General features: G+C 44.9%; 5 protein-coding genes across 9 annotated transcripts; 3 read left to right on the top strand and 2 right to left on the bottom strand.

Annotated features, from left to right (window-relative positions):
• The first annotated feature begins 160 nt into the window (after positions 1 to 160).
• Positions 161 to 1,831, top strand: LOC108047962. The gene is made up of 3 exons (XM_017128400.2): positions 161 to 1,278; positions 1,332 to 1,465; positions 1,517 to 1,831. Exons 1-3 carry the CDS (start codon positions 308 to 310, stop codon positions 1,699 to 1,701), a joined length of 1,290 nt encoding a protein of 429 aa, XP_016983889.1. The 5' UTR covers positions 161 to 307; the 3' UTR covers positions 1,702 to 1,831.
• LOC108047958 lies at positions 1,807 to 3,757 on the bottom strand. 2 transcript variants are annotated; one of them, XM_017128394.2, is made up of 2 exons: positions 2,366 to 3,756; positions 2,140 to 2,280 (listed from the first exon to the last, which is right to left on the bottom strand). In XM_017128394.2, the coding sequence occupies exons 1-2, from the start codon at positions 3,653 to 3,655 to the stop codon at positions 2,239 to 2,241; spliced, it is 1,332 nt and encodes a 443-aa protein (XP_016983883.1). In that variant the 5' UTR covers positions 3,656 to 3,756; the 3' UTR covers positions 2,140 to 2,238. The 2 variants fall into 2 exon arrangements, with proteins under 2 accessions (XP_016983882.1, XP_016983883.1); XM_017128393.1 differs by having other exon boundaries at positions 1,807 to 3,757.
• A 136-nt stretch (positions 3,758 to 3,893) lies between these two features.
• LOC108047961 (homeobox protein Mohawk) lies at positions 3,894 to 7,429 on the top strand. Of its 4 annotated transcripts, none has more exons than XM_017128396.2 (9): positions 3,894 to 4,294; positions 4,844 to 4,970; positions 5,053 to 5,594; positions 5,672 to 5,820; positions 5,895 to 6,278; positions 6,368 to 6,469; positions 6,529 to 6,647; positions 6,710 to 6,883; positions 6,948 to 7,429. In XM_017128396.2, exons 2-9 carry the CDS (start codon positions 4,856 to 4,858, stop codon positions 7,064 to 7,066), a joined length of 1,704 nt encoding a protein of 567 aa, XP_016983885.1. In that variant the 5' UTR covers positions 3,894 to 4,294; positions 4,844 to 4,855; the 3' UTR covers positions 7,067 to 7,429. The 4 variants fall into 4 exon arrangements, with proteins under 4 accessions (XP_016983885.1, XP_016983884.1, XP_016983887.1 ...); XM_017128395.2 differs by having other exon boundaries at positions 3,900 to 4,294; positions 5,047 to 5,594; XM_017128398.2 differs by lacking the exon at positions 5,895 to 6,278 and having other exon boundaries at positions 4,005 to 4,294.
• A 1,175-nt stretch (positions 7,430 to 8,604) lies between these two features.
• On the top strand, positions 8,605 to 26,103 carry LOC108047943 (probable beta-hexosaminidase fdl). Its single transcript, XM_017128370.1, has 6 exons — positions 8,605 to 9,094; positions 22,836 to 23,018; positions 23,079 to 23,587; positions 23,652 to 24,387; positions 24,451 to 24,769; positions 24,853 to 26,103. The coding sequence occupies exons 2-6, from the start codon at positions 22,855 to 22,857 to the stop codon at positions 25,105 to 25,107; spliced, it is 1,983 nt and encodes a 660-aa protein (XP_016983859.1). The 5' UTR covers positions 8,605 to 9,094; positions 22,836 to 22,854; the 3' UTR covers positions 25,108 to 26,103.
• Positions 11,501 to 18,538, bottom strand: LOC108047944. Its single transcript, XM_017128371.2, has 3 exons — positions 17,412 to 18,538; positions 15,037 to 15,187; positions 11,501 to 13,629 (listed from the first exon to the last, which is right to left on the bottom strand). The coding sequence occupies exons 1-3, from the start codon at positions 17,777 to 17,779 to the stop codon at positions 12,547 to 12,549; spliced, it is 1,602 nt and encodes a 533-aa protein (XP_016983860.1). The 5' UTR covers positions 17,780 to 18,538; the 3' UTR covers positions 11,501 to 12,546.
• Positions 26,104 to 26,185: the final 82 nt, after the last annotated feature.

The following is a 26,185-nucleotide window of genomic DNA, read 5'->3' as shown; positions in this document are numbered from 1 at the left end:
TAGATAAGCAGAGAACTATCTATTTTAGTTTACCTAGAATAGTTTTTATTATATCAATAAATGACTTTAAACATATGGAACACAATTAACATACAAAATTCGGCACTACGTGGACGGCCAACAACAGTTGTTGATTTATCATCAACCGATGGCAATTTTTCATGGGCCAGCGACGGTCACACTGATGAAAACAAAAAACAGAGCAGTAGCGAAAAAATACACAATTATACAACCCGAAACGAAAGCGAGGCGAAGGAGGAGCGTCTAGTGCAGCGGAGGAGGAGGTGACCCCCGGTGACATCGAACCATGGCCATGCTGACCCGTCTGACGAGCAGCGGCACCACCACGGTGGCCGGAGCACCCGGATCGCCGAAGGGGCTGCAGCGGTTCCAGAACTACATCGCCTTCTTGTGGCCGGGAACCCAGCGCCAGAGGCGGAAGTCGACGCAACTGGACGCCATCGACTGCTTCACCAACGACCTGGTAACCAGGAAGACCCAGAAGTGGGAGGAGCTGCGCGACAACCTGATAAAGAGGCAATCATCTGTCCGCGAGACGGATGCTAACAGCAATGTTGCTGCGGAGGGCACGGCGGCTAGTGGCTCCACCAGCTTTAGCCAGAACGTAGGCCTCATGTCAAAAGGCATGATGAGCGATCTCAAGGCGCTGCGATCCCCCCAACTGGGGCTGGACATTAGGTCCTTGTCGCAGGCGCAGCTGGACAACCTGCTGATGGCAACGCTGGAGATCAAGAACAAGCTGGACTTTTTATACCTAATCCGGCAATGCATCCGTTGCAATCTGTTGCCCTCCAACGAGGTGTTCGTCTCCTGTCTGAAGTATCTGAGTGCCCAGAGAAAGTTGCATCAGCTGGAGGCACTGGCGGACACCTGTCGGCAGCTGGGGCACCCCTTCTCACAGACCTACGCCGATCTGGCCCCATTCCGGGCCATCGCCCTGTGGAACAATGGCAACGCGGACGTGGCCCTGATGACCCTGCACCGAGGCTATGGCGTCAGCATGACCTCGGAGGAGGGTAGAAGGATGGCGCGTACGGCTTTCCGTACTATTTCGGAGGAAACTCTGGCCCAAAAGAGCGAGGCGGTGCTGGTCTCGCTGCTGGAGGTGGCACGTGCCATTCACCGCGAGCACAAGGACATCTTCGTGGTGGCCTGTGTGTGGAAACAGTGTTTCGCTAGCGATTGGTTCTGTGACCAGAAATCAGCGGGGGAACTGTTCGAGCACTACAAGGAGCTTCAAGAGCTGGTGGAACGGAGGTTTGATGCTTCAATTTCTTAGAAAACCCTAGTCTTAATCCCCTATTTTCCAGATCCAGTCCCCTGTGCTCTTCATTCCTGGGCCGCAACAATGTAGATGCCGTGCATCGACTTATTGAGGTATTTCTACAGCACCAGCAGCGGTCGGCCTGTTCCAGCTGCCTCAGCCTGCTCTTCAACTATCAATGTGAGTCTTAAGGCCATCGCCAGACATTGAGTAACTCCCATTTCTTTTCAGACATGCGCAAGGATCTGCGTGCCTGCGCTGAGATTGTGAAATCCTGCAGCGAGTTGGAGATGCCTCTTAACGAGCTGCAGAACGAGCAGTTCCTCAGCCTGTTCCTCGATCAGAGCGATCCCGTGGACTCTTCGGGAGCAGGCAGCAAGTACAAGGCACCCAAGTCCTTCCAGTACAAGTTCTAGTTTCCAGTTCCGAAAATGTAAGCCGTTGTCATCGTAGTTTTAGCACAAGTGTTTGCACCATTGAGCAATATTGCAAGCCATCCCCCGCAAAGAAAGTAGCGACTCTTCAATAAATGTTATTTAATGTCCACGTTCAAGTGCAGTCTTCTTCCCGCATGTTACCCTCGGGCAGTTGACCGGGCAGGATGCCCACGCACTCATAGCAGCGGGATATGAGGTGGTTGCCGCATCGGTGTTGCATGCACTGTTGACACCGCGTCCGGGATTTTGTGCCCCGCTTGTTCCGAGCGCAGGGCTTGCACCTCCGGTGCTTCTCGCCATAGCGACTGGCCAGGTTGACGCCCAACGGCAGGCTCATCTTCTCCGGCGTCAGAACACCAACGCTGTGGGTAAGTTTGGCATCGCCGGTCGCCTCGCTGAGTAGCCGCTGACTGGATTGGCCCAGAATCTCGCAGATCTGCAGCCGCATAACCAGCGATGTGCTGGTGGATCGGCGCTGAAGCCGTCGCTGCAGCCTTTGTTGGGTGAGGAAGAGCCCTAGCTGTCGCTGAAAGTCACGCTGCTCCATCGCCGCATCGCCTTTGGGTGAAAGTCGCAGCAGGATCCAGGAATTAACAGCCGCCGCATTGAGGACAAAGTGGAGTAGTTGCAGAAAGGGATTTACCTGTTTCCTTAGGGAACCGGGCGTCGCGTGGGCCGTGCTGAAGCGTTGCGAGAGTTCGTGGAACTGTTGGCAGGCATGTGAGGTTTGCTGATAAGCCTGGATAGCATCCACTTGGGAGCTGAGACCGCAGCAGAAAACTGCCTCGCCGACGAGGGGAATGAGCTTGGAGGAGCCGCTAAACACGTTTGAATCAGTGGGCCATTGACGCGGCCAATCTGGCGAAGTGTTCTCCATCAGTCCCAACGAGCTGATTTGGCGCTGAATCAGTTGCTCGGACTGTGTCAGGTTCAGATGTCGCGCCCCCAGAGTCACATTTCTCCCAGTGGTCTTGAAATCGCAGATCAACTGCTCCACATCCTTTTCCGCGCATCTCTGGTTCCTGCTGACCACGGCATTGGCCATGTACAGCGTTCGGGCATCGCAGCAAAGCGTCATTCGCGACTTGGCCACCGAGCAGGGCGACTCATCCACGGACAACCAACTGCTGCAGCCGTAGTAGGATCGGCAGTTGATGAGGAGTCGTTGCCACAATTTCTGCCCCTCGGCCCAGCCGCAGTTCCCCGCCAGGCACTCGGAGATACTTTCGAATCGTGCCAGGGTCATGGATGCCCGGAATATGGCGTTGCCCAGTTCCAGGGTCCACAGCTCCTCCAGAGGTCCACTGTATCGGGCATTGCGGAACACCCCGCAAAGATAGCTCAAGCCCAGGTATGCCCGCAGCTCCACGATGTCCAGGGGTCTCTGGACTGTCGTGGGCGTCCTCCGCTTGCGCATCTGTTCGTTGACATGGCGAAGCAGAGATCGTAGCATTTCATCGTCAAAAAGGAGCATCCAGGCCTCCACTGCATTGGAAACTGTGCGGGCAGGACCTTTGCCACAGGCGCGTTGCCCCAGGACTGGGAGGCCCTCTTCAGACACCTGAGGATCCCTGGTCGCGCTCCATATTTGACCACTGGAAGATGTGTAGTTGCCGAGATGGCTGGGTGGACGACCCCGCCCTCGCTTTGGGGCAGCTGGCCGGAACGACTCCTCCTTCTTCAGCACCATGTCCGCCAGTTGGTCCTCGTTAATTAGGACATCACTGTCCTCGAAGATCCAGTGAAAATTGCAGGTGGCCGCGGTATCCTGGAGCGGATCGGTGTCCTCCCCGTTGAAGGAGGTACCTAGTGCTGTGCAGCCCGCCGGCGGCTGCTGCTCCTCCAACCGCATCTTCTCGTCATCTTCGTCTTCGTCCTCCTGGTCACTACATTTTATGTTGGCCAGCAACTCCTCGTCTAAAACGCAATCCATTTTGTTTTGTTTACAAAACTACTTCTTAAGTGTGACCGCAGGTGACATCCAGATATTTACCATCCGACCCTAAAGAAATTCAAATTCAAATTGATATTCAAATTTATTGTATGAGAAACCTCTTTTGTTAATATTTAAATAGAAATGATAAGCTTTTTTATTAAGTGTGTCGTTGGGTACCGTTTTATATGACATCTAATAAAAATCGACTGCTTCTGCTAGAGCAGATTTGACATTAAGAAATTTCGCGGTTATATTTGAATTTGCCCTGCGGTTAATTTCGGAACTAGTTACTCCGAATAGACTCCCGTCACTATATTATCGGAGATAGATTATCGCACCTGAGCGGTTATCGGACTAATTTCGTCACTAACATTGTTGTTGTTTTATAGTGAGCAGTGGAAAAAACGAAGAAAACGCTTGGAAAACCGTGTGAAATTCGGAAAATACTCGGTCCTATTTAGTCCCCCGCAGTCCACAACAAGCCCCCGTTAAAATGAATACAATTCGGCGGTCTTGACGACCCCGCCTCGTCTAGCTATCCTTATCCTTCTGGATCAGGGTGCCGAGGGTTAAAACTCTCGGAAAACAAGTGAAAAGTGCAATTAAATGCCAGTGGCAACTGTTCGGATACTGCAGGTGAATCCCCGGGTGCTTAAGATGCCCGTTATTTACGCGCGCAGTGAATTTGTCAAAATATTTCGGCTAAAGTGTCAAATTGACATGTTATATGTCATGGTCTCTCGTGTGCGGATTCGATATCTGTCCGATAGTTATCGATACAGACCAACTTTTTTTAAATTTAAATTTTCATTAAAAGCTTATTTATTTAATAATAAAGTAGTAATAAAAGGTTATTGAAATTGTCTTACAAATTTGAACAAAAGAATACATACATATTGGCCAAATACTAACAGAAAATTAGAATTCGAAATTTGAAATTTGATTTCGGACATAAGTAGGCCATGACTTTGGTGTCTGAAGGATTTGCCTGTCTTCCATTTAAGTTAGTTAATTCTCAAAGCCCGTGGTGTCAGCACGACTAGTTTTTATTCCGAAAAGTCTTTAATCAGTAATATTTTAGAATAAATCTAAATATTACGTGTAAATACGTGATTCCGTTCATTTTCACTCATTTTCGGGAGTCCTTTCAATTGTTTTTTTTGTTTTTTTTTCGTATGCATTAAGGCTTGAGCTGCAATGATCTCGCCGGAACAGGAAGAGTCCAACATGGTCCTGGACCGCCAGGTTCGCCAGAATATCCAGGACATGATGCACGAGGCGCATGTCCAGGCAAGTCTTCTGGAGAGCGAAGGTGAGTTGTCGTGTCTAGGGATAATCCCTGGCTAAGTCGTCTAAATCCGACTAATCCACGTCCAATCCCATATTAGCTGCAGGTCGCGACCACTTCCATTCCGACTCCAGTTTGGACCAGGATTCCCTTCACGCCGACGACTCCATGGCCGTAATAGACACTCTTTCCGCCGATGGCATTGTGGAGGAGGACCTGACCACCGAACAGGGTGGTGTGGATGGCAGCGAGGTCCAGAACTATCACGACATGTTGGTGGACAACGACCACCACATCGACAGCAATGGATTGCTGCGCAAGCGTCGTGGGAATCTGCCGAAACACTCGGTGAAGATACTGAAGCGGTGGCTCTATGAGCACCGGTACAATGCCTATCCCAGCGATGCCGAGAAGTTCACCCTTTCGCAGGAGGCCAATCTCACGGTGCTTCAGGTCTGCAACTGGTTTATCAACGCCCGACGCCGCATACTTCCGGAGATGATCCGGCGCGAGGGCAACGATCCTCTGCACTTCACTATTTCGCGGCGTGGCAAGAAAATCAGCCCGAATTCCTCAGGATCCAGTACTATGGGACAAAACCTCGGTGGGACGCCAAACCCTATCCATGGCAGTCCCGCCTCCGAAGTGGTGAGTAGCATATTTGAAAGAAAGATAAAGGAACGCGTGTACATAAATTAACCAAATAATTTAACGAATATTTCCAGGTCGTCGGTGCCACTGAGGAGGTAGATGGTGCTGGGGAGATGCACGAGGGCATCGCCAATGTCTTGACTAACTTCGAACAGTATGTGCAGGGTCCCAACGGCCAAATCGTTAAGATGGAGCCGGAGTATGAGGATAGCGTTATCTACAGGTACCAACTGTTTTTTCCCTAGTCGTAGTCACTTCTCCCTCCTTTCCCACCTGCCCACATCCTCCTCCACCAAGTTGGCAGCAGGCCATTGCAAACAACCCGATGGGCTTCCAAAGTCTGCACTCCTCGCTGCAAGCAACCATGATAGACAAAATCCAGAACTATCAGATGCGCAAGGCAGCAGCCATCGGAGGATCGGGCGTCTCCAACAACGCAATGAGCTCCAGTTCCAGCTCGAGTTCCTCCGGCCCCACATTGCCGTACGGCTTGTTTGGCCAGCGTTCAACGGAGTTCGATGACGAGGAGAAACCAAGTCCTCCGAAGCGTGGAAGAAAGCGGCAGGCTTCCGGAAAGACTGCCGGCGAGAAGAGCAAGCAGTCGAAGCCGCAGTCTGGGAACCAACAGGAGACCATGTATTGCTATCAGGACGAATATGGCAGCTTTGTGGTGGCCCCTAGGTACAAACGCCGCTCAAACCGACCGAACTATAGCCTAAGTCCGCTGTCAAGTGATTCCTGCGGTGCTAAGAGTCCTCTTTTCTTCTCAGATCCGAGGGCGAGGAGAGCGGACAGGGATACGAGTCCTGCGAGCAGAACAGCGAGGAGGAGGTGCGCTTCGAGACCTCTGATGATTGGCAGAGCGTGATGAAGTGAGTATGTGAGCACATCCGTTGGATTGGCTCTTTCAAAGTGTGTTTCCCTTTTCCAGGACCGTTTTCAGCACTGAGGAGGTTACCACCTCGACTGGGAACAATCCAAGTACTTCTAAGGGGTCTGCTAAAAATGCCGCCTTCTATAATCCCAACCAGCAGATTGCAAAGCGTGATGGTAGGACATATAAATGCGTGGATTCGAGAGCTATTTGAATTCCTTTTTTGGGACTTTCACAGGCAACCCACAGTTGGCAGCCTCCAATAATGAGCAACTGCAGGCCTCTGGATTCGACAGCTCTGTGCTTGTCAGCTCCAATCAACTGGAAACTACTGATAATTTGCAGGCGGACGATGTGTTTTCAGTCACCGATGCTGAAACTGGGCCGACTCAGTCCTCGCCACCATCGCAGAGTAAGTTGCACCGAGCTATCATTATTTGTTCACAATTGTTTAATCTATAAATAATCCCCTGCAGGTCTCAGTCGAGAGGAGCGTGACAAGTACAAGTGCCTCTATTATTTAGTGGAAACTGCCATGGCTGTTCGCCAAACAGATAGCAACCAGGACGAGGAGTTCGTCTACATGGGCGACTAGGATCACAGCTGACTAGCCACGCAATAGATCTTGACGATCCGAAGTGCAGAGGCGTGTATATATATATTTTAGTAATTCGATTGAACAGCAGTTTCTGCGCGTACTACAGCCAAGCCTTATGCTTAGGCGTTTGTTATTATGTTAATGAAGTAGGTTACTAACTTAATGTACAAATCATTAGATCAATTTCACACGGCAATTGCCCATTCAAATACGCATATCCACCATGTCAATTTACGTACAATTGCCCTGTTTCAAACGAAAAACACATGATGGGTGTGATTTTTTCAAACTAAAAACGATTGTGTAAACTACTGGTATTTAAATAAACCAAAAATCTGTGCATTTGCAATTCCCCAGGAACGCTGCAGTTTCTATGTAAACGTTGTGGCTTTAATGGATTGGGGTGATTTAATTTAAATAATTTAAAGGTGACGAAAATCGAAGTCGAATCATTCAACCAATATTGAAATTGAATGTCTGTAAGAAAAGTTATGGGCTTGGAAGTGCAGGTTTTGGGCCACTTTTTTACAAAGCCATTTTCTGAAAATTTGGTAAGGGTTAACATCAGAAAAATAATGGAAAATCGACCCCAAAATGCAAACCAAGCTGAAAACAGATTTTTAGAGAATTGAACCACAATCATTTAGAAATATGCCACTTTGAAATCGGATGTCTGTAAGAAAAGTTATGGGCTTGGAAGTGCAGGTTTTGGGCCACTTTTCTACGAAGCCATTTATTGAAAATTTGGAAAGGGGTAACATCATAAAAATGATGAAAAATCGACCCAAAAATAAAAACCAAGATGAGTACACAGATTTTTAGAGAATTAAACCACAATCATTTAGAAATATGCCACTTCAAAATCGGATGTCTGTAAGAAAAGTTATGGGCTTAGAAGTGCATGTTTTTAGGTATCTTTTCAGCAAAGCCATTTTTCAAAAATTTAGAAAGGGGTTAGCTCATAAAAATGATGAAAAATCGACCCAAAAATGAAAACCAAGATGAGTACACAGATTTTTAGAGAATTAAACCACAATCATTTAGAAATATGCCACTTCAAAATCGGATGTCTGTAAGAAAAGTTATGGGCCTGGAAGTGCAGGCTTTGGGCCACTTTTCTACAAAGCCATTTTTTGAAAATTTGGAAGGGGGTTAGCTCATACAAATGACGAAAAATCGACCCCCAAATACAAACTTAACTGGAAATGCAGATTTTTAGAGAATTAAACCACAATCATTTGAAAGTATGCCACTTTAAAATCGGATGTCTGTAAGAAAAGTTATGGGTTTATGGGTGGTAGGGGCTAGAGCGGAGAACAGGTTTTTTCGTTAGATTTGGTTTCTTCAAATCAGTTTTCAATGTTTACATGTGCGATTAAATTGCAATTTGAAATGCAACACAAAGCTTAATAAAAACTTTGAACATTTCAAAGACGTTACTATTTGCCGCCTTCTTTATTAGTATTTTTATATATTTTTAGTATTTTTTAATGCCAAGAAAGTGGGGTATTAAAGCGTTTTCCAAGCACGGTCAGTCGCCGATTTTGTTTTTTGTTTTTTTGCAATAAATGTTTGCCCCGCACAAAAAATTAACTACGCCAATGGCAAAACGGGTCGTGCAATTGTTTAATTACTGACCGAATGTCTGGAATACGGCAGACTGTATCCGAAACAGACGTAATTGTAGTTTGTTTAAGTGCAGACCGATTTTCCGCACTCGCTCGCCATCTCGCTCGCTCTCACTGTCGTCGTGTGCACTTTGTGTGAATTACAGCACAAATAAGTCGATTTCCATTTCAAAAATGTAAACCTGCCGACGCACAAAGTCGCAAAAGCAATATAGCAAATATAGACTGTTACTTAGGGCCACACCTGCAAGGCGCACGCTTATGCTTATCTTACCGCACCAGCAACACCCTAGAACCGAGGCAATAAGTACCATCACCGCACCCCGACCGTCTGCAGTTTTGTCCTGGCATCGGAGGAAATAAGGACATGCAAAGAGCATTTCCATCCGCAGTGTGGGTAAGTCCATAGGCCTACGTACATTTGTCCGCAGTATTTATGCATGTGTGTGTGCTTGGGCAGAGACCTACGCATGGACTTTGGGGAGGGTCCTCCACCGCCAAAAAAGCAACTTTCCTTTGGAATTATCCCAAAGGAATATGGGACAAGTCCTGTACAGGAACTTATAAAACATCACGAATGTTTCATAATTATTCTTCCTATTTTAATACTTTCATAATATGCTTACTTTAATATCGTAGCAAGTAGCATTTATTTATATTCCAATTTGTTATTAATTCAAATAAATTGTCATTATAGCATGTAGCCTTAAAAGTTGATCAAGACGTTTTGTTTTGTACGAAAAAAACTATTCTACGATAATATGGGAATATTGGTTTTTAAATTCGTATTGTTTTCAAAGATTTTTTATAAGCCAACCCCTTTTAATGAAATCATCCATGTGCCACTGTGATTTTGCGAGTGCGCTAGTACGTGTGCCGGCATATTTTTTGGCTATTAGGTATTTGCACTTTTACTTTCACGTTTCGGGTTTCTTGTCTCCATTGTGGCTTTGTGGCCTACTTGCCCCATGACTTGCTTAATTTCTGGCTGCCGTAATCTTGACGCATTTGAGATACTACATAATGGCACTGTATAATACCCTCAAGAGAACACAACTGGGGATGTGGGTAACGAAAGCGATATAGAAACAATGCGCTATGCAAGCTCCACTTGAGAAGTTCCAGCACATCACAAAACAAATATGTTTGTACAAAATATTGTATAAGTTAGATTTTTAATGCCATGTAGGCAGTATATTTTTGTTATCAGTTTCCGTTGCTGCCCCAGAAGAAATAATCTTGGAAATACGGCTTGAAAAAGCTATTTTGTTTATTTAGAAATGATAGAAGAATGGAATTTATTTATTTTATTAAAGCAGTACTTCTTTTTTTCTGATTCGCCTTTTTTGAATTATATTAATTATTTTCTGGTGCTATAACTAAAGAACTTTTCAGATTTCGTGTACTTTTTTTAGGATTGTGCATTTTTGGGTCATACCAAATGCCAAATGGTTTATATTTAGTGACCCAATGGAGTCTATTTTTGAGCACGTGCCCGGCACTACCAGCGATGATGATGCTGACGATGATGATGATGATGACGATGACATCGTCGAAAGTGGCTCGAGTAGTTTGGCCCGATGCCCCGGCAGGAACACAAGTTTTTAAGCGGCAATTTGCAGCAATTATAAATACGAGAGGCTGTTGGCAAAGTGCTTGTACTCACACCTCACATCCCATGACATCAAACCCTCCATTTTCGATTCGCCCATTCGGTTCCCCCTCGTGTGCCTCTTCTGGTGTTATTAATAAATCGAACGGGGTGATGGAAAGGGTCAGCGGCGCTGCGCAGTTTGTGGTGCCACCTAAAAACCCTGTACCGCCCAGCTCCACCCAATTCCGCCCATTCGAACCATGAGTTCAGCTCGGTTCAGTTTCATTTTCAGCTCTCGTTCGCTCTATTTTGTTTGGCCTGCACACATGCACATTAGCAGGCGTCTGGTGCTCTCTTTTCTATTATTTTCCCACCCACTTTTCGCCTGCTTTCCCCCGTTTTCCCCCACTCAGCTGTGGCTGCCATTCGGCAGCGGCAGCAGCGGCTGCGACTTGTTGTGCCGCCGTCAGCGGCAGACGCATCGCTTTCAGTTTGCAATTATCAACAAGGCGCGCTCCTCTTGGCCGGAGCATCGAAATTGTGTTAATACGTCGCCCAGAAATCTCGCTGGCATGGCCATAAATAAACCAAAATTAAATTCATTTTATTTATTGCCGGTGCTCACGTGAAAAATTCAACGAAAACGATTCAAATGCCGTTAACACGACGGTACGAGTGTTAAACAAAGTCATATAGGCAATGATTTAAAAATAAACAAAGCAAATTAGACGCTTTGATCGGGGTTGAGTGGCTTTAATGTGATCGCAAGTGTAACCGAGGCTTTTCGGTCGATGCATACATAATAATTACAATCCCCATTTCCCACCCACTTAAGCATTTCAAGGTTGCATAAGCGCCACGAGCTGGTTACCCCTGCACCTGGTTGTCAAATGAAATTGTGCACAATGATGAGAGCCACTAACAAGTTTCTTGTTACCATTTCAATGTGGCACGAGGGCAAAAGAAAGGTAGTTGTAGCAGAGAAACAAGAGTTCTCTGGCCCCCTTCGTTTTGTCATCGCTTGACCACACACAAAACAGAAACCGCAATTGTTAACGATTTCTGTTGCGAATACCCTTGCAATACTTGAGTTTCAGTGAAGATATTCCAAGTGGTGCGTACTTGATGTTAATCTGTGCCAAATTGGGTGGAATTCGTATGTATACTTGATATTTGGAGTTCTTTGAAAGAGCTTTGGAGTTATTCTAAGTATGCGAACGTTGCGTATACTTGATATTTATGAAAATATGTACGCATACTTAATATTCAGTGTTGTTTTGTTGTTTAGTTAATTATGGTCAGAGCTTAAATTAATAGGTTAACTTGAGCGCTGATATACTTTGCAACTGTTTCAAAACCATTTGCACAGTCCATTAGATATTTAAAGAGAGTTGTTATAATTATGTAAGAGAATCTCGTAGCCGACCTGGTGACACTTTTCCCCTTGAATTTCTCTTGATCCCCTCATGCAAATGATCCAGACGAAAAGACAGAGACATAAACCCGTTGTCTGTCTGAGGTAAGTGCGGTGGAAAAGGAAAACGGAAAAACTAAAGGGGGTTGGAGAAAAATGGCGAGTGGGTGGTGTTGGCTGTTATCTTGCCGCTTGTTAGCCGTTGTCTTTGGCGATTTGTTTGCATGTCATTCCTTGCTCTGGTTTCGTTTTTTATCATCTCCTTCGCTGCGTTCCCCACCCGTATTTAATACAAAATCAATCGGATTGCGTCCGACCGAGCATTATAAACTCAAAACAGTGCTCGTGTGCAATAAGGCGAAGGTTGCGAATTGGGGTTATTGAGTTGCTTGTTGCTTTCGATTACAACTTTTGATTTGATTTTATTGATACGAGTATTCGAAACGAACATTTACAGGGATATGCATGGGCTTATTTCTAAACACTTGAACGTTAAAATTATTGTTTCCGTTTTTGCTTCAAATTTTCCTTCTTACCACAGACATCGCAAGGATAGCCAGTTCATGTTAGCAGACACTTCCTCCATAAGCTCTTAATAACGAATAGATATTAATAGTATATTCCTATAATTTAAGAGTGGTATTCTTCATTAACTGCAGTGAGATCTTAACCCTCTTCAAAGCTTATTCAGAGCCACTTACGAAATTTAAAACTTTGAGTTCGAAAAACCTGTTGTTTTTACTGGCACTTCTCTCTATTCGCAACTTATCTTAGTTAAGCACACTTGTGTTGTAGATTTTTTGACTACAGCTTTATAACTAATGTTAATTCCTCGTTGGGCTCACACATAACCACTGGACTCCAGTTTGATGGCACCCTCGTATGTGGGCAGTCCCGATCTGTCAATGATTTTGCTCATGTCCAGGCTGATGATGCCGTTTTCGTTAATGTTGTTTAAATCCTGTTCGACCTGTTGTCCCGTGGCCTGTTCCTGCTCCAGTTCCTGTTCCTGCTCCACCTCCTCCGGCTCTCTGCCATCACTGGATGTTGTTTGTGGTGTGTCTGATGTTGCTGCGTTGTCATTTTCATCATTGACAGCGGTTATGGACAAGGGCACGGCGTCATTTTGAGGTGGTTCATCAATAGTGCAGACCCGAACATTCCCGTTGGCCTCGTCCTGCAGAGCATCCCCAGAAATGTGGTTGCCATTATCGATGTCGCTGGGACAGGGACATAGAGCCGGCTCCTCCCTTCGCCCAGTCATATTCAGACCACTCTCCACGGACAGAGCGGTTAGGGGCTCATCTTCCGCCTCACCCTCGTAGCGGAACTTGCCGCACAGCGGACAGCCGCGTCGGTAGTGGTTGCCACTGTGCTGGTGGCTCTGCTGCAGATACCGCCGCCCGAAGGTGTTCAATCTGATGTTCTGGGTCGGCTTGCAGACCTGCAGCGTCTCCATTTCCAGGCAATTTCCGCTGCGGGCAGCCACCGCCGCCGCCGCCGCGTTCCACATGCTCTCCACCTCGGCCCGCTGCAATGAGCAGCAGGATTGGGCATTCAGGGCCAGCTGCAGCTGCTTGTTGACCAGGAGACCTCCAGCTGCCCCCGCGGCACTGCCCCCGGCCACTGCGTCCCCGCTGCCATCGGGTGTACCGCGGCCAAAGCTCGTCCCCTGCCCCCCGCTGATGTCCAGCGAGGAGCGGTATCCCGGCGGCGGTGAGACGCGCTGCATCAGAAGCTGCTGCTGCTGTTGCAGCTGCAGCTGCAATTGCTGCTGCTGCTGTTGCTCCAACTGCTGCTGGTGGAGTTGCTGCTCGTGCAGCACCACCGCGTCGTACGAGGGCGGTGGTTCGTGGTGCAGGGCGGGCACGGCGGACAGTCCATCTGTGGAGTCCCCCAGAAACAGGCCAGATGTCTCGTAGCACTAAAAATAGGGGAAGAATTTTACTTGATTAGAAGGGTGGTATATAATCGGCAAAAGATCATTTATTGATTTTGTATGGTTTGAATGATCTTGTGAACTCTTTCCAGTAATCTCAGCTTTTTAATTTAGAAAACTTAAACTAGTACGTGATCTTACGTCCCTTAATATAAAGCTTCTTGTTTATTTATGTCCCCCCAAGTCGTGAGTAATGGCCGATCTCCATTTGGCCGTTTGTAATTTACCCCTTAATGGAGACGAGGTGGACAAGTAAAATTTACGCGATCAAATAAAAAAGTTTAAATTGCACACATCATAAATTTATTTGTCTCTTCTGGGCAATCTGCAACCCACCCATTTTGCCCCTAGAAATCCGACTCGTTCTGTCCGCAGTTGACATTTGTGCCTGGACAGGCTAACGTTGATTTACGCGGAGCCTTTTGCCGGCGTTTTTTCCCTCGTTTCCCAGCGGGCCAACAAACAACAATGAACTGAGTGATGGCCTTTGGGGGTGGTGGGTGGTAGGTGGAATAGGGAGGTTTTAGTGGCCTGCCGGCGGCTTGTAACTTAATAAAGCGCGGTTTCTGGGGCTCTTGCATTGGCTATAAGCCAACCACAACTGCCGCGCCCCTTTGGTCAACTCAGTTTCTCGTCGTTGTCGCACCTGTTAAATGCGCCGCATAAATATCCATTACCGCCCTGCTTTTCGCCCCCTTACTTTCAGTTTCTGACTTACTTTTAAACTGTCCTCATAAAATGTTGGTTCAAACTTGAAAAAGTACAATTACGGTTGGTTTGTGGTTGGTTTTAGGGCCCAATTGGCTGCTACGTAGATACGGGGAATATAAATGTATTTTGTTTCCCTATAATTGTTATTTTAGTCACTAATACACAATCGATGTTGATTTCAATTTAGATCAATCAAATCATTAAATGAATGGCTGCTTGTAGGGAAAGTTTGTTGTGAAGTTTGCCTAATTTCCATTTTCTAACACTCGTTTCAACTAGCACTTAACATTATAGTGGCATATTGAGCTTTTAATTGATTAAACTTGTTATGAATAATTGGCGGTCATTTGTAGATGAACTCTTTATTTTTTAAGTAAATTGATAATAACACAAATAAGATTGCTATAGTTTGATTTGAGTATGAGCCTTTTACTCTCTCAACCTCTAGACAAATAAATAAGTCTTGTTCAGAATTAAAAGAGCGCAATAATTGAAATCCCTTCACTAGCTGTTATTAATTGAATCCCGACCAGCAAGGGATTCTCCCTGTTCGTTAGCGGACATGCCGATTCCCATAACTATTTGGAATGCCGTTGACATCCGTTTGTTATTATGGCTGCCGGACAACAAAGCTCCTGGACCCCGAGGTACAAAGCCATTGATGTGGGCAGCACAACTCACCTGTTCCACGCTGTATATTTCCATGTTGGGATCGCCTTCGAGCCACTGATGCTGCTGCTGTCTGTAGGCGGCCTCTGTCCGCTTTTTGATATTCCGATGGCAACAATAGCAGACCACACACAAAATGGTTGTCACCAGGGAAAGCATCGCCCTGCAAGGAACATAATCGAATGGGGATGTGAATGCAATGTTGTTCCACGGATATCAGCCACGTATTCGTACTCATGTATTTTTCGAAATGTTTGCTTTGTCTGGTGACATAAAATTGATTGCGAAGGCTCGATAAATGGCCATCATGATAATATCGTATTAATAACGTTTTTGGTATTTATTAATTTTGTCGAACAAATTGCAAATGTTTGTGTGTTTATTTATGTTGGCCTCTGCTTGCATATTGATAGCATAAATTCCCTGCAATATGTTGGCTTTAATACATCACCAGTGCGGAAATTAGTTTCCTTGCCGTATGGTTTTAATTAGATAGTGCAGTGGCTCTCAATACATTTTCAAGTCAAAAGGCAAACCAACTGTTGATAAGTGCAGAATTCAAGGAAAATTGCCAATTATCTTAAACTGAATAAGACATCACAGTGCAGTGGGTTTGGAAATTTATCAGATTTGTGAGTGTGTCTATTGTTTTCTAATGGCTATGCTCTACATTTTGCGCTCTAATTTCATTTCAATCTTTATTTGTTGTACTGCACTCATTGTTCTAAGGATTTAATTTTAATTTATTTACCTCTAGATTGGGCTACAATTTTAATAGTAAGCAAATTAATTAATCTATTGTCCGAAGACATTAAGCTGATTTTGTGTTGAAAGGATTTAAGTTCGGCTAATGGTTTTATGTTTATAGCTTTCACCTAACATTTTAAATGTCATTTATAAATAAGCGTGTTGCCTAATGTACGTATTTATTGATGGCCAGTATTTGTTTTATTATTTATTTAATTCTACATGAGTTTCTTACTTTACAGTTTTAAACCTCTTTCCTATTTCTCGAACTTGTCTTGCAGATATTAAAATGTTCTAAATTTGTCAATAAATCCGGTGGCTATCATCTTGATTGCCAGTTATCAAATTTTCCTTTTAGCGCTGTCGGCCAATTTGAGTCGGTTTATTGAAACCCACTGGTTTATTTAGTCGCTTCGAGTAGATTTCCTTAGTCAAAGCATTTCCATGACGTCACTTAATCCACTTTAGAATGCAACATTGTGTTCCACTTGTCTGTCCAGTTTTTTTATATCTTTCCCTCGTTTTTTTGGCTTTCCATTTTCCCTGGCTCACGCCATTTCTCGCATGTCAACAGTTCATTAGGGCCCTCTTTTGGACCCAGTTTTTCGAACCTTCCCATTCCGTAAAGGCGAAAAAGAGACAACAGCGGCATGTAGAGGGTTTTTCCCCAAACCATTTTTTATTCGAGCTATTCAATGAATTGCCCAAGACAATCGATAAAAATTTAGTTAATATAAAGTTTTTCGGCTTGTGTGGCGGGTGATGTTTACTGACATCAAGAAAACCTATAAAACTGCGTTAACAAAATGGCTTTGGTTTTTGTTGCTTAGTGTGGGTTTTCCAAAAAAAGCTCGTGTTGCACACGAAAATAATTTTTATTAACAAGACCGGATGCTTGGGTTTCGCCGCTAGGAAGAAGCGAAACAGAAAAATGGCTTGGCGCAATTGTAATTATTATATTCGCTCAACAAGGAAAAGCGGAAGGCTGACATCTTCGCTAGCAGAAAGCGAAAATGTTGATGTTTATTAATTTGCAGCTTCAACCCATAAATCAACCGGTGCCAGGCATTATGATCTATTAAAGCAGCTTGTAATATCCTTCTTAAAAGTGTCTACAAATAGGGCAATTACTGCAAGCATTTCACAGGAATTTACGACCTGCTATAAACATTTTAATAATTGACTTTGGGGTTGCCTAGAGACGTATATTTGTCTGTTTTTCCAGTAAAACTTGTTGGTTAAGTCTAATTATTTAATGACAAACTCACTTATGGGAGCAAGCCATTAGTTACCAGGAATAGCAGCAATGATAACTAGATTTTCCATGAATTATCCACAAGAGCTAATTGCTAAATTATTCTAAAATGTGAAATTTAAGGTCTCAAAAGGGGTGCTTAAAAATGTACATATTTGAACGATTTGGGTCTTGTTCCAATTGTTTTTTGTCCAAACTTTTATGCCAACTCTAATTAATTAATTGGAAGATGACTGTGGGGAATGCTTAGCTATTTGCCAAAAGTTGCAGCCATGATGTGTGCCACTCTTTCGCATTTCCCACGAGCCTCACCTTGGCTCATCTCTTGAACTTGGCTCTGAAGCCTTGCCTGCCATCAGTCAGTTGCCATAGCTGTCAGACTTACCCGCCGAGCAGCAGATTCACATTGCCGTTGACAACATTTGCATACGTCTGGGGTCCACCAGGTCCTCCACCGCCACCAACGCCCGAAATGACAGATCCTGAGCCACCGCGCTGCTGATGATATTGCCCCAGTCCGCCGGTGTAGTAGGTGGTGTGCGTCGACACCGAGGACGAGGATGAGACATGCTCCTGGGACTGGGATTGGGGTTGGGACTGGGACACCAGCTCCTCGCTGCTGAAACTTCCATACGATGATGATGGAATTTCCTCCGTCGTGGCAGGCACCGATGTTGTTGTGGACGGGATTGTGTGCTTTTGATTTTGGGTTTGACCGAAGGCCAGCAGAGTTGCATAACGCTTTAGAGACATTTCACTGCGGCTGGAAATCGAAGCTAGGCGATTGCATAACGATTAGCACGGCGCACTCATTACGTTTCCATTAACACGCACACTTCAACCCCAAACGCGTCGCATCTAGCCTGGCTAGAGCGAAAGCTAAAGGCTCTAGACCGCAGCAAGGACGAACAGCGACTGCCAGGAGTTAGCCCTCGCGAGCGACGACCCGAAGGCAACAGCAACAGCAACACTGCACGACAGCAACACCAAGACCAATTCTAGCTGTCACACTACACGAAAACCAATTTCTTAAATCACGCTCAGGTTTTTCAACTCTCAAAACATTCAGTGCTAACAAAGATATCTATGGAATATTTCAAACACTTTATCTTTCAAAGTACAAGTAACTTCTTTTTCATAAGTACCCAAATACATAGTACATTTTTTATGTTTACATTTTAAAAACGTACGCACTTATTATTTTTCACGTTTATCAATATTTGATATTTTAAATTTTATAAATATTCATTTTTACTGGTACTGCACACTTAATATTTAATAATTTGTTGGATAAATTTCTTTGCTGTTCCGTTTAAAAGCAAATGGAGACACTGGTTGATATGAGAACTGGATATGCATTTTTATTTTTTCCATAAAAGTTTATTTTTGTTTTCCGAGTGTAGTTGTTACAACGATCGATGGCCAAGGCAAGTCTATTTCCGTAACTCTAAGTTTTGGCCGCGAATCGCGAGTTGTGCGTCTGGGCAAATGCGTTGCGCTGCTGCAACTGAGCTCCGGCTTGACTTGCTGACTAGTTTGCTGCCTGGTCGTCCTGTCCCGAGGACTTTGGCTTGGCTTATCCTTTTGTTGTGCGCCCGACGAAGTTGCCTTGGCAACCGAGTGAGCCAGCCTTCGGTTTGGGCTTTGCACTTCGTGTTCCGTGCTGCTGCTTGGTTTTTACTGGTTTCTGTTGCTGGTTGCCTGTTACAAGTTGCGTTGCCCATTTTTCTGCGGCATTCCCTCTCTTTTTGAGGAGGGGGCCGGCGGGTGGAAAAAGGATATGTCGACGACAAAGGCCAAGCACGGCTATTTGTATTGAGCTTCCTTTTGTATCCCTTTCACTCGCCTCAAGTTTTCCCTCTGTTCGTGCACGTTTCACGTCAAATTGAGCGCCAAATGCTTTTGTATGCCCGTATGGGTTGTCATTATTGCTGTTGTTGCTGCTGCTGTTGGTGTTGTTGTGGGAACCGTGCATGCCATTTGAACAACACTTGTCGCCAACTGACATTTTTCACGGCATGCGGCCATAAATAATAATGCGACTCAGAAGCAACAGTCCATGCCGCGCATATTGAGCATGCAACATGCTGCATGGCACACGCTGCGTATGCGTGATGCGGTGAAAAATGCAGGCCAATTATGCTGGGGGAAACGGTTGCTAAACTGTTGTATATAAATTAAATTTTATGGGAGTTAAATGGTTTTTTAAATTCACCCAGGTCTATTTCAAAGCAATAGATGGTTTTTTCTCTGCGGTTCCATTTTGAATATATATTATATTTCCAACAAAGGATTGTAGTTTTTAGAATGATAAATAATATATAAAAATAGCCGCGAAATTCATTAAAATTAAAATAATCAATAACGTTCTCAATTGCAATGAATTTAAAACATAATTTGTTTATCCGGGTCATTGTTCTTTATGCGTTCCATTTGTTATACATTTCAACATATCTACTTCCCCAAAATACGCCACAATATTGTAATAATTTTGAAAATGTTTCACCGTAATGCCAATGAAATGTATACATTTGCATATCGGCCACGCTTTTTAGCACCCGTACGTAATTATCATCATAATTGCCAGCCGTTAGCATCCAATTGAAATTCAGGAATTATTTGGGCAAATTTGCTTTTAATTTATGGCGCTCTTGCCTGTACAAACATTTAAATGAGATTTTCCACGGCGCCTATGGAGAGTTCCCAATATTTGGGAGCGGCAGTGTGCACTTGTTCTGGTATAGCTAAACCTATAGATATACCTATGCCAGGTGCATACAATCGCAGGCCCAGTCGCCCGCCGATTTCAAGAACATATGTAAATAGTTGCACGCCATTTTTACCGTCCCGCTCTTTTATTTTTGGGTTTGCTGTGCACAGGGAAAAACAATAACTAAGTTTTTCGAAAAGTCGCAATAGTTCTTATCAGTAAAAGTGCGATCAATTTGAGATTTACAAATTAACGAAGTCGTAAAAATCACTAAATACAGTAATGAAAATAATGTTGATAATAATTTTTTAGCTTGAAAATTTTACTGGTTGTTATTATTTCACAAGAAATTAACTTAACTACGAATACAAACTTATTTAAAATTAACTATTTGGTTTAAGACAGATCAAAGTTAGTATGCTAGTAATAGGCTGATGAAGGATAATTAATTTCTTTTAAAATGGTATAAGAATTTTATCCCAATTAAAAACTTTTAGAACGAAAATGATTATTTGAACGTAAAGGTGGCGGTGTAAAAGTTTATCCTGACTTTTAGAAGTATGGTATAATTTTTTTTTAGTGCACTTCTTCCTCTCCCTTTCGCTCCGGGTGTGTTTTAGCCGTGCCAACTGTTTGTTGACGGCGTCGTCGACGTTCGAGCGTCTTGAAATCCGCGCAACGTCGCCGGCTTAATAGTAACAGTTTGGCCCGTAGTTGTTGCCAGCGCCTCGAGTGTCGCGCGCGCTTAAGAGCACGTCAGCCTGGTTGTTTCTGTTGCTTTCGCCGCTCGACGGCCGTGAACGACACACAAAAGTTGCCAGCATTTTAGTTTTGCATCTCCGGCGTAATTTTAGATTTGTGTGAAAGGAAATTTGTCAATTCAGGACACCCAGGACAGGAGGAGCAGAAGGCGCCTTTTTGCATGTCACGCCGCCCCTCAACAGTTGGCAGCTGGCAACGTGACTCATTAGCGCGTCTCGCTGTTTTGGGGCAGAGTGTTGTTGCAGGGGCATGCGGGGCGGTAGCCGCCCACCCACCGACCGGCCCACTGATGATGGATAGTTTCGGGCGCTTCTGGTCACTTTCGAGCGGCGCTCTGCGCACGCGTTGCGGGTAAGCCGAGGGGACCGAATCAAAACCGAATCGTGGTTAAAAACAGTCAATTAAGCGAGCAACTGATGACCCAAATAAAAACAAAAACCATAAAGAATCAAATTTGTTTTTGAGAATGTAACTAAAGGAAATTAAAGACAAATTACTTTAATATAAAGTACGTTATTTTAAACTTGCAGTTTCTCTCTCTTTAAATAAACCTATACTTCTTTTGAACTAATTAGCTTTGTTACTACTTCGTTTGCTTTGTTAAAATAATAAAGTTGGCAAGAAACTTTTTGCCATTCTAAATCAAGATCACTTTAGGTTCTAAACTGTTTAAAACCCTATATATTTAAAATCTTACTTCTTTCTAACTAACTATCATTTTTGTTCATAAGTATACGGGTCACCAAAAACACTGCAATGTATGCTACACTTTGTACACATATTTTTGACAGTCGTCAGTGTGCTGTGTATGAAGAAACTAATGAGGCTGTCACATTCAAGCAATCCCTTCTTGCTGCCCCTCAGCCCACGCTCCTTGTGGTTTTTTCAAGCATTGGCAGCATTAATTATGCATGCCTGTTGATTTATTATGCACGACCATCAAGGTAATGATGGGACCATGCCACAAGTAGAGGCACGTCCATTGCATTGGGGCACCGGCTGCCATGCTGCCACCTTCGACCTCCTCGTTGCCAGTGGCAACTGGAAAAACGGGTCTGAAATGGAGAATTCACCTGGTTGCATGACCTGCGAAAGTATTTCATATTTTCACATGAAGTGTAATGAAAATTTTAAGGTCTCACCCATGCCAGCTTCGATTGTTGAAGTCACACGCAAAGGTTGCAGGTCCTTGCCGTTTTTGCCACTGCATTACAGGTGTGTGCCGCCCACTGCCGCCCACTCATGAGGGAAAGCGTCACGATACCTGGCACCAGGTACCACTCTCCATTGGTGGCAAGGTCTCGTCCTCATTCTTCGTCTATGCTAAGTTTAAAAGAGACCGCCCTAAAAATATATAAAATCACATTGGGGTTTATTGGTCCTCCACTCATTTGTTAAGTAATTTGATTTAAAATCGATAAGGAAGTATTCAATGTTGAATTATAGGTTACATTACAACCAAAAATATGGTTGTTACACAGGTTTCACTTGCTAAATAAAACACACAGCGCACAGGGGAAACATTAGGTTTCGTTCGGTCTATAAAAGTTTTTAAGAAGTGTAGTACCTTCAAATGCTTTTACCTATCCGAATTTCAATCTCGACTTTTAAAGATCCTTCACTCCCAAGCTTCGAATCAGAACTTTGCGTTTCTTTCTTTTGTTGACGTTTACCAAAGCAAGCAATCCTAAATATTCAACCAAATTACGAAATCTTAACTTTTCAAATACATAATGGGACATAGATGCGTAGCCGCAAATGTTTGTATATGATACTGTCTTCGATTTTTCATTATGTTGCCAGCCAGGCGCCACTGGAAACCCAATTTTCTTGCGTGCGGCAAAGGTAAATGTGCCATGTGTGCGTTTGTATTAGCGTGAGGACATCGCGGTCGCCGAGGACAAACAACTGCCACTAAATGGCATGTGGCAGACCCCGGCTGCTCCGGTTTCCTTTGATTTTATCGCTCGTCAAGCCCAAGTCGCGAGCATTGATTAAAGTTCGATGTGTCCTGTCCCCCATGACATGGAACGATTAAGGGAGGGTCTCGTGGTGGCCCATTGTCTTGCCCCACGACTTGCTATTGTGCCTTTTCGTTTAACTGTCTCAGTTCTTTGAACCAGTTGGCAGCAAGTGGCCGAAAGCCAGATGATGTCAACTGGTGGGTGGGGAAACAGGAAAAATGAGATTAAATGTATCTTAAGGAAGGGGATTGCTGGCACTCCTTATTATTAAAATACTACCGCTGCTGAAGTTTTAAGCGATTACAAGTGCATATCTAAGCTTTAATTAAAGTTGAATAGTATGTTTAATTCCACACCGTTCTCTTCCTGGCAGACTACGTTATCTCTATAAGATGTCCTTGGCTGTGTCGCTGCGCAGAGCTCTCTTGGTGCTGCTCTCTGGCGCCATATTCATCCTGACGGTGCTCTACTGGAACCAAGGAGCCACAAAGGCCCAGGCTTACAACGAGGCGCTGGAACGCCCCCGCAGCCACCGCGATGCCAATGCCTTTCCCATGTGAGTGCCACATGCCAATCAGCTTGAGCAATGATCCGACTAATCACTCTTCGTTTGCAGACCCGTCGAGAAGTCCTGGACGTACAAGTGTGAGAACGAGCGATGCATACGGCTGGGGCACCATGGCAAATCCGCAAAGCGAGTCTCGTTCATCAGCTGCTCGATGACGTGCGGTGACATCAACATTTGGCCGCATCCCACCCACAAATTTGTGCTCAGCTCGCACACGCACAGCTTCTCTGTAGAGGATGTGCAGCTGCAGGTGGACACGTCACATCGAGAGGTGCGCAAACAGCTGCAGCTGGCCTTCGATTGGTTCCTTAAGGATTTGCGGCAAATCCAACGGTTAATCTACGTCGGTAGTTCATCGGAGCCGACCGTCAGCGAATCTTCATCGAAGGCTCACCGTCATGCGGATATGGAACCGGCAGCCACGCTCTTTGGAGCCACCTTCGGTGTGAAGCAGGCTGGTGATCTGACCAGCGTGCAGGTCAAGATTATCGTGCACAAGTCCGCTGACCTCAACTTCAGTCTGGACAATGATGAGACCTATCAGGTTACCTCCATTAGTGAGTAATCTCAGAATTTGCACCCCTCAAAAACTAAAATTTAATTTTTTAAACCCTTGAGCAGCCGATGGACACCGCTTGCAAGTCGAGATCACTGCGAATTCCTACTTCGGAGCGCGCCATGGTCTGTCCACGCTGCAGCAGATGATCTGGTTCGACGATGAGGATCACCTGCTGCACACGTACGCCAACAGCAAGGTGAGGGACGCACCCAAGTTCAGATATCGCGGCCTGATGCTGGACACCTCGCGGCACTTCTTCTCGGTGGAGTCCATCAAGCGGACGATAGTGGGGATGGGGCTGGCCAAGCTAAACCGATTCCACTGGCATCTCACGGATGCCCAGAGTTTCCCCTACGTTTCGCGGTACTATCCGGAGCTGGCCGAGCATGGAGCTTACTCGGAGAGCGAGACGTACACGGAGCAGGATGTGCGCGAGGTGGCCGAGTTCGCCAAGATCTATGGCGTCCAGGTCATAACCGAGATCGATGCTCCCGCCCATGTGGGCAACGGCTGGGATTGGGGGCCGAAGCGCGGAATGGGCGAGCTGGCCATGTGCATCAACCAGCAGCCATGGAGCTTCTACTGCGGCGAACCGCCTTGTGGCCAGCTGAATCCGAAGAACAACCACACCTACCTCATTCTGCAGCGCCTCTACGAGGAGCTGCTCCAACACACGGGGCCCACGGACTTCTTCCACCTGGGCGGCGACGAGGTGAATCTCGACTGCTGGGCGCAGTACTTCAACGATACGGATCTGCGTGGCTTGTGGTGCGATTTTATGCTGCAGGCGATGGCCAGGTGAGCAGCAGATCCCAATACCTACGCTCATACAGACAAATAAGGTTAATTTTTATCCCGCAGACTAAAGCTGGCCAACAACGGGGTGCCGCCCAAGTACGTCGCCGTCTGGTCGAGCGCCCTGACCAACACCAAGTGTCTTCCAAATAGTCAATTCACCGTGCAGGTTTGGGGCGGTAGCACCTGGCAGGAGAACTACGACCTGCTGGACAACGGCTACAACGTGATCTTTTCCCACGTGGACGCCTGGTATCTGGACTGCGGCTTCGGCAGTTGGCGGGCCACTGGAGATGCGGCCTGCGCTCCGTACCGCACTTGGCAGAATGTCTACAAACACCGGCCGTGGGAGCGGATGCGCTTGGACAAGAAGCGCAGGAAGCAGGTGAGCTTTGCTAAATTTGGTTTAAATGGGCGGCTGCCTGTGGCCTCTTGAAAGTTTTTCTTAACAATTCTTTTCGTTATTAGGTGCTGGGTGGTGAGGTGTGCATGTGGACCGAACAGGTGGACGAAAATCAGCTGGACAATCGGCTCTGGCCGCGTTCCGCAGCTCTGGCCGAGCGGCTATGGACCGATCCTAGCGATGATCACGATATGGATATAGTGCCGCCAGATGTGTTCCGCAGAATCTCATTGTTCCGAAATCGTCTCGTCGAACTAGGCATCCGGGCTGAAGCTCTGTTTCCAAAATACTGTGCCCAGAATCCGGGAGAATGCATTTGATATGACCTTTAAGAAGTAAAAGTAACCTCCTATAATCCCAATCCCGTAACCCCTCCCGAAATGTGCGTTAGTTAGTTGATAGTCTAATTGTTATTTTATACGGATACCTAGGCTTCGTTTTGCAAGGAAGCAGACGACTGTTTAAAATGGTTTCTGGCATAAACCATAACTCGAATTTCGTTTTCATAGAACAAACATAAACACACCCATTACTAGTACAATCCATCTCGAATTATAGCGCACATAGGCATTGCATTGGAACGCAGAATGGTGGGATGTGGAAAGAAATGACCTAGTAGGGAATCAAGTTGAGGTTGACATGCAGGTGACGTTGAACATTAGAGTTCATAGACTTAGTTGTAGATTTCATACGCATCAATTCACATACACAGACATAGGCCTACGATATATATAAATATTAATACCTAGCTTTAGATAACAAATCACGATTGAGAAATTACAAACTTTTTGATAATTTTGAAAGCTTTATTCGCAGAATGTTATTAAGTTTAAGGTGACATTAAATGATATTTTCCTCTTCTTTAACTTTTATTTTCGTTTAGTTTCCTGTTAATTTCGCGTTGCCTTAAGTTAAAATAAAATTACATTTATTACATTTTCAGTGATATAAACAATGTGACCTTAAGAATCAGAAAGAAAAACAGAAACTGCTTAAAGAGTAAAACTTAGAATTAATATTAACAATTAATCGTTACGAACAATTTTTGCACGCATTGGCACACTCGACTAGTAAATTAGTAGCTAATTTAGAATGTACACTAAAAGGGGAAAATATTTGGGGTATTCACAGTTTTGTTTGGTTTAATATTTGGAATGATTGATAAGATCCCTATGTTAGCAACTTGCTTTCGTACTTAAGATTTTGCAACAAAATATCAGAAAACGTAAAACCTGAATCCTGAACCTAAATTAGTTTAACCTTTTCTGCTATAACTCCAAGTCACTCTCGAAAATAAACTACAAGTCCAGTCTAAACAGGTTCAAGATCTCTTTTGGGGTGGCCATAGCTTTTATATATCTTAATACAGGAACTCAAAATTTAAATACATGAGGAGGT

The sequence above is a fragment of the Drosophila rhopaloa genome, unplaced genomic scaffold (genome assembly GCF_018152115.1).
Source record: "Drosophila rhopaloa isolate 14029-0021.01 unplaced genomic scaffold, ASM1815211v1 contig_115, whole genome shotgun sequence".
NCBI lineage: Eukaryota > Metazoa > Arthropoda > Insecta > Diptera > Drosophilidae > Drosophila > Drosophila rhopaloa.
The sequence above is the reverse complement of the archived record's forward strand: the minus strand, read 5'-3'. Positions and strand labels throughout refer to the sequence as shown.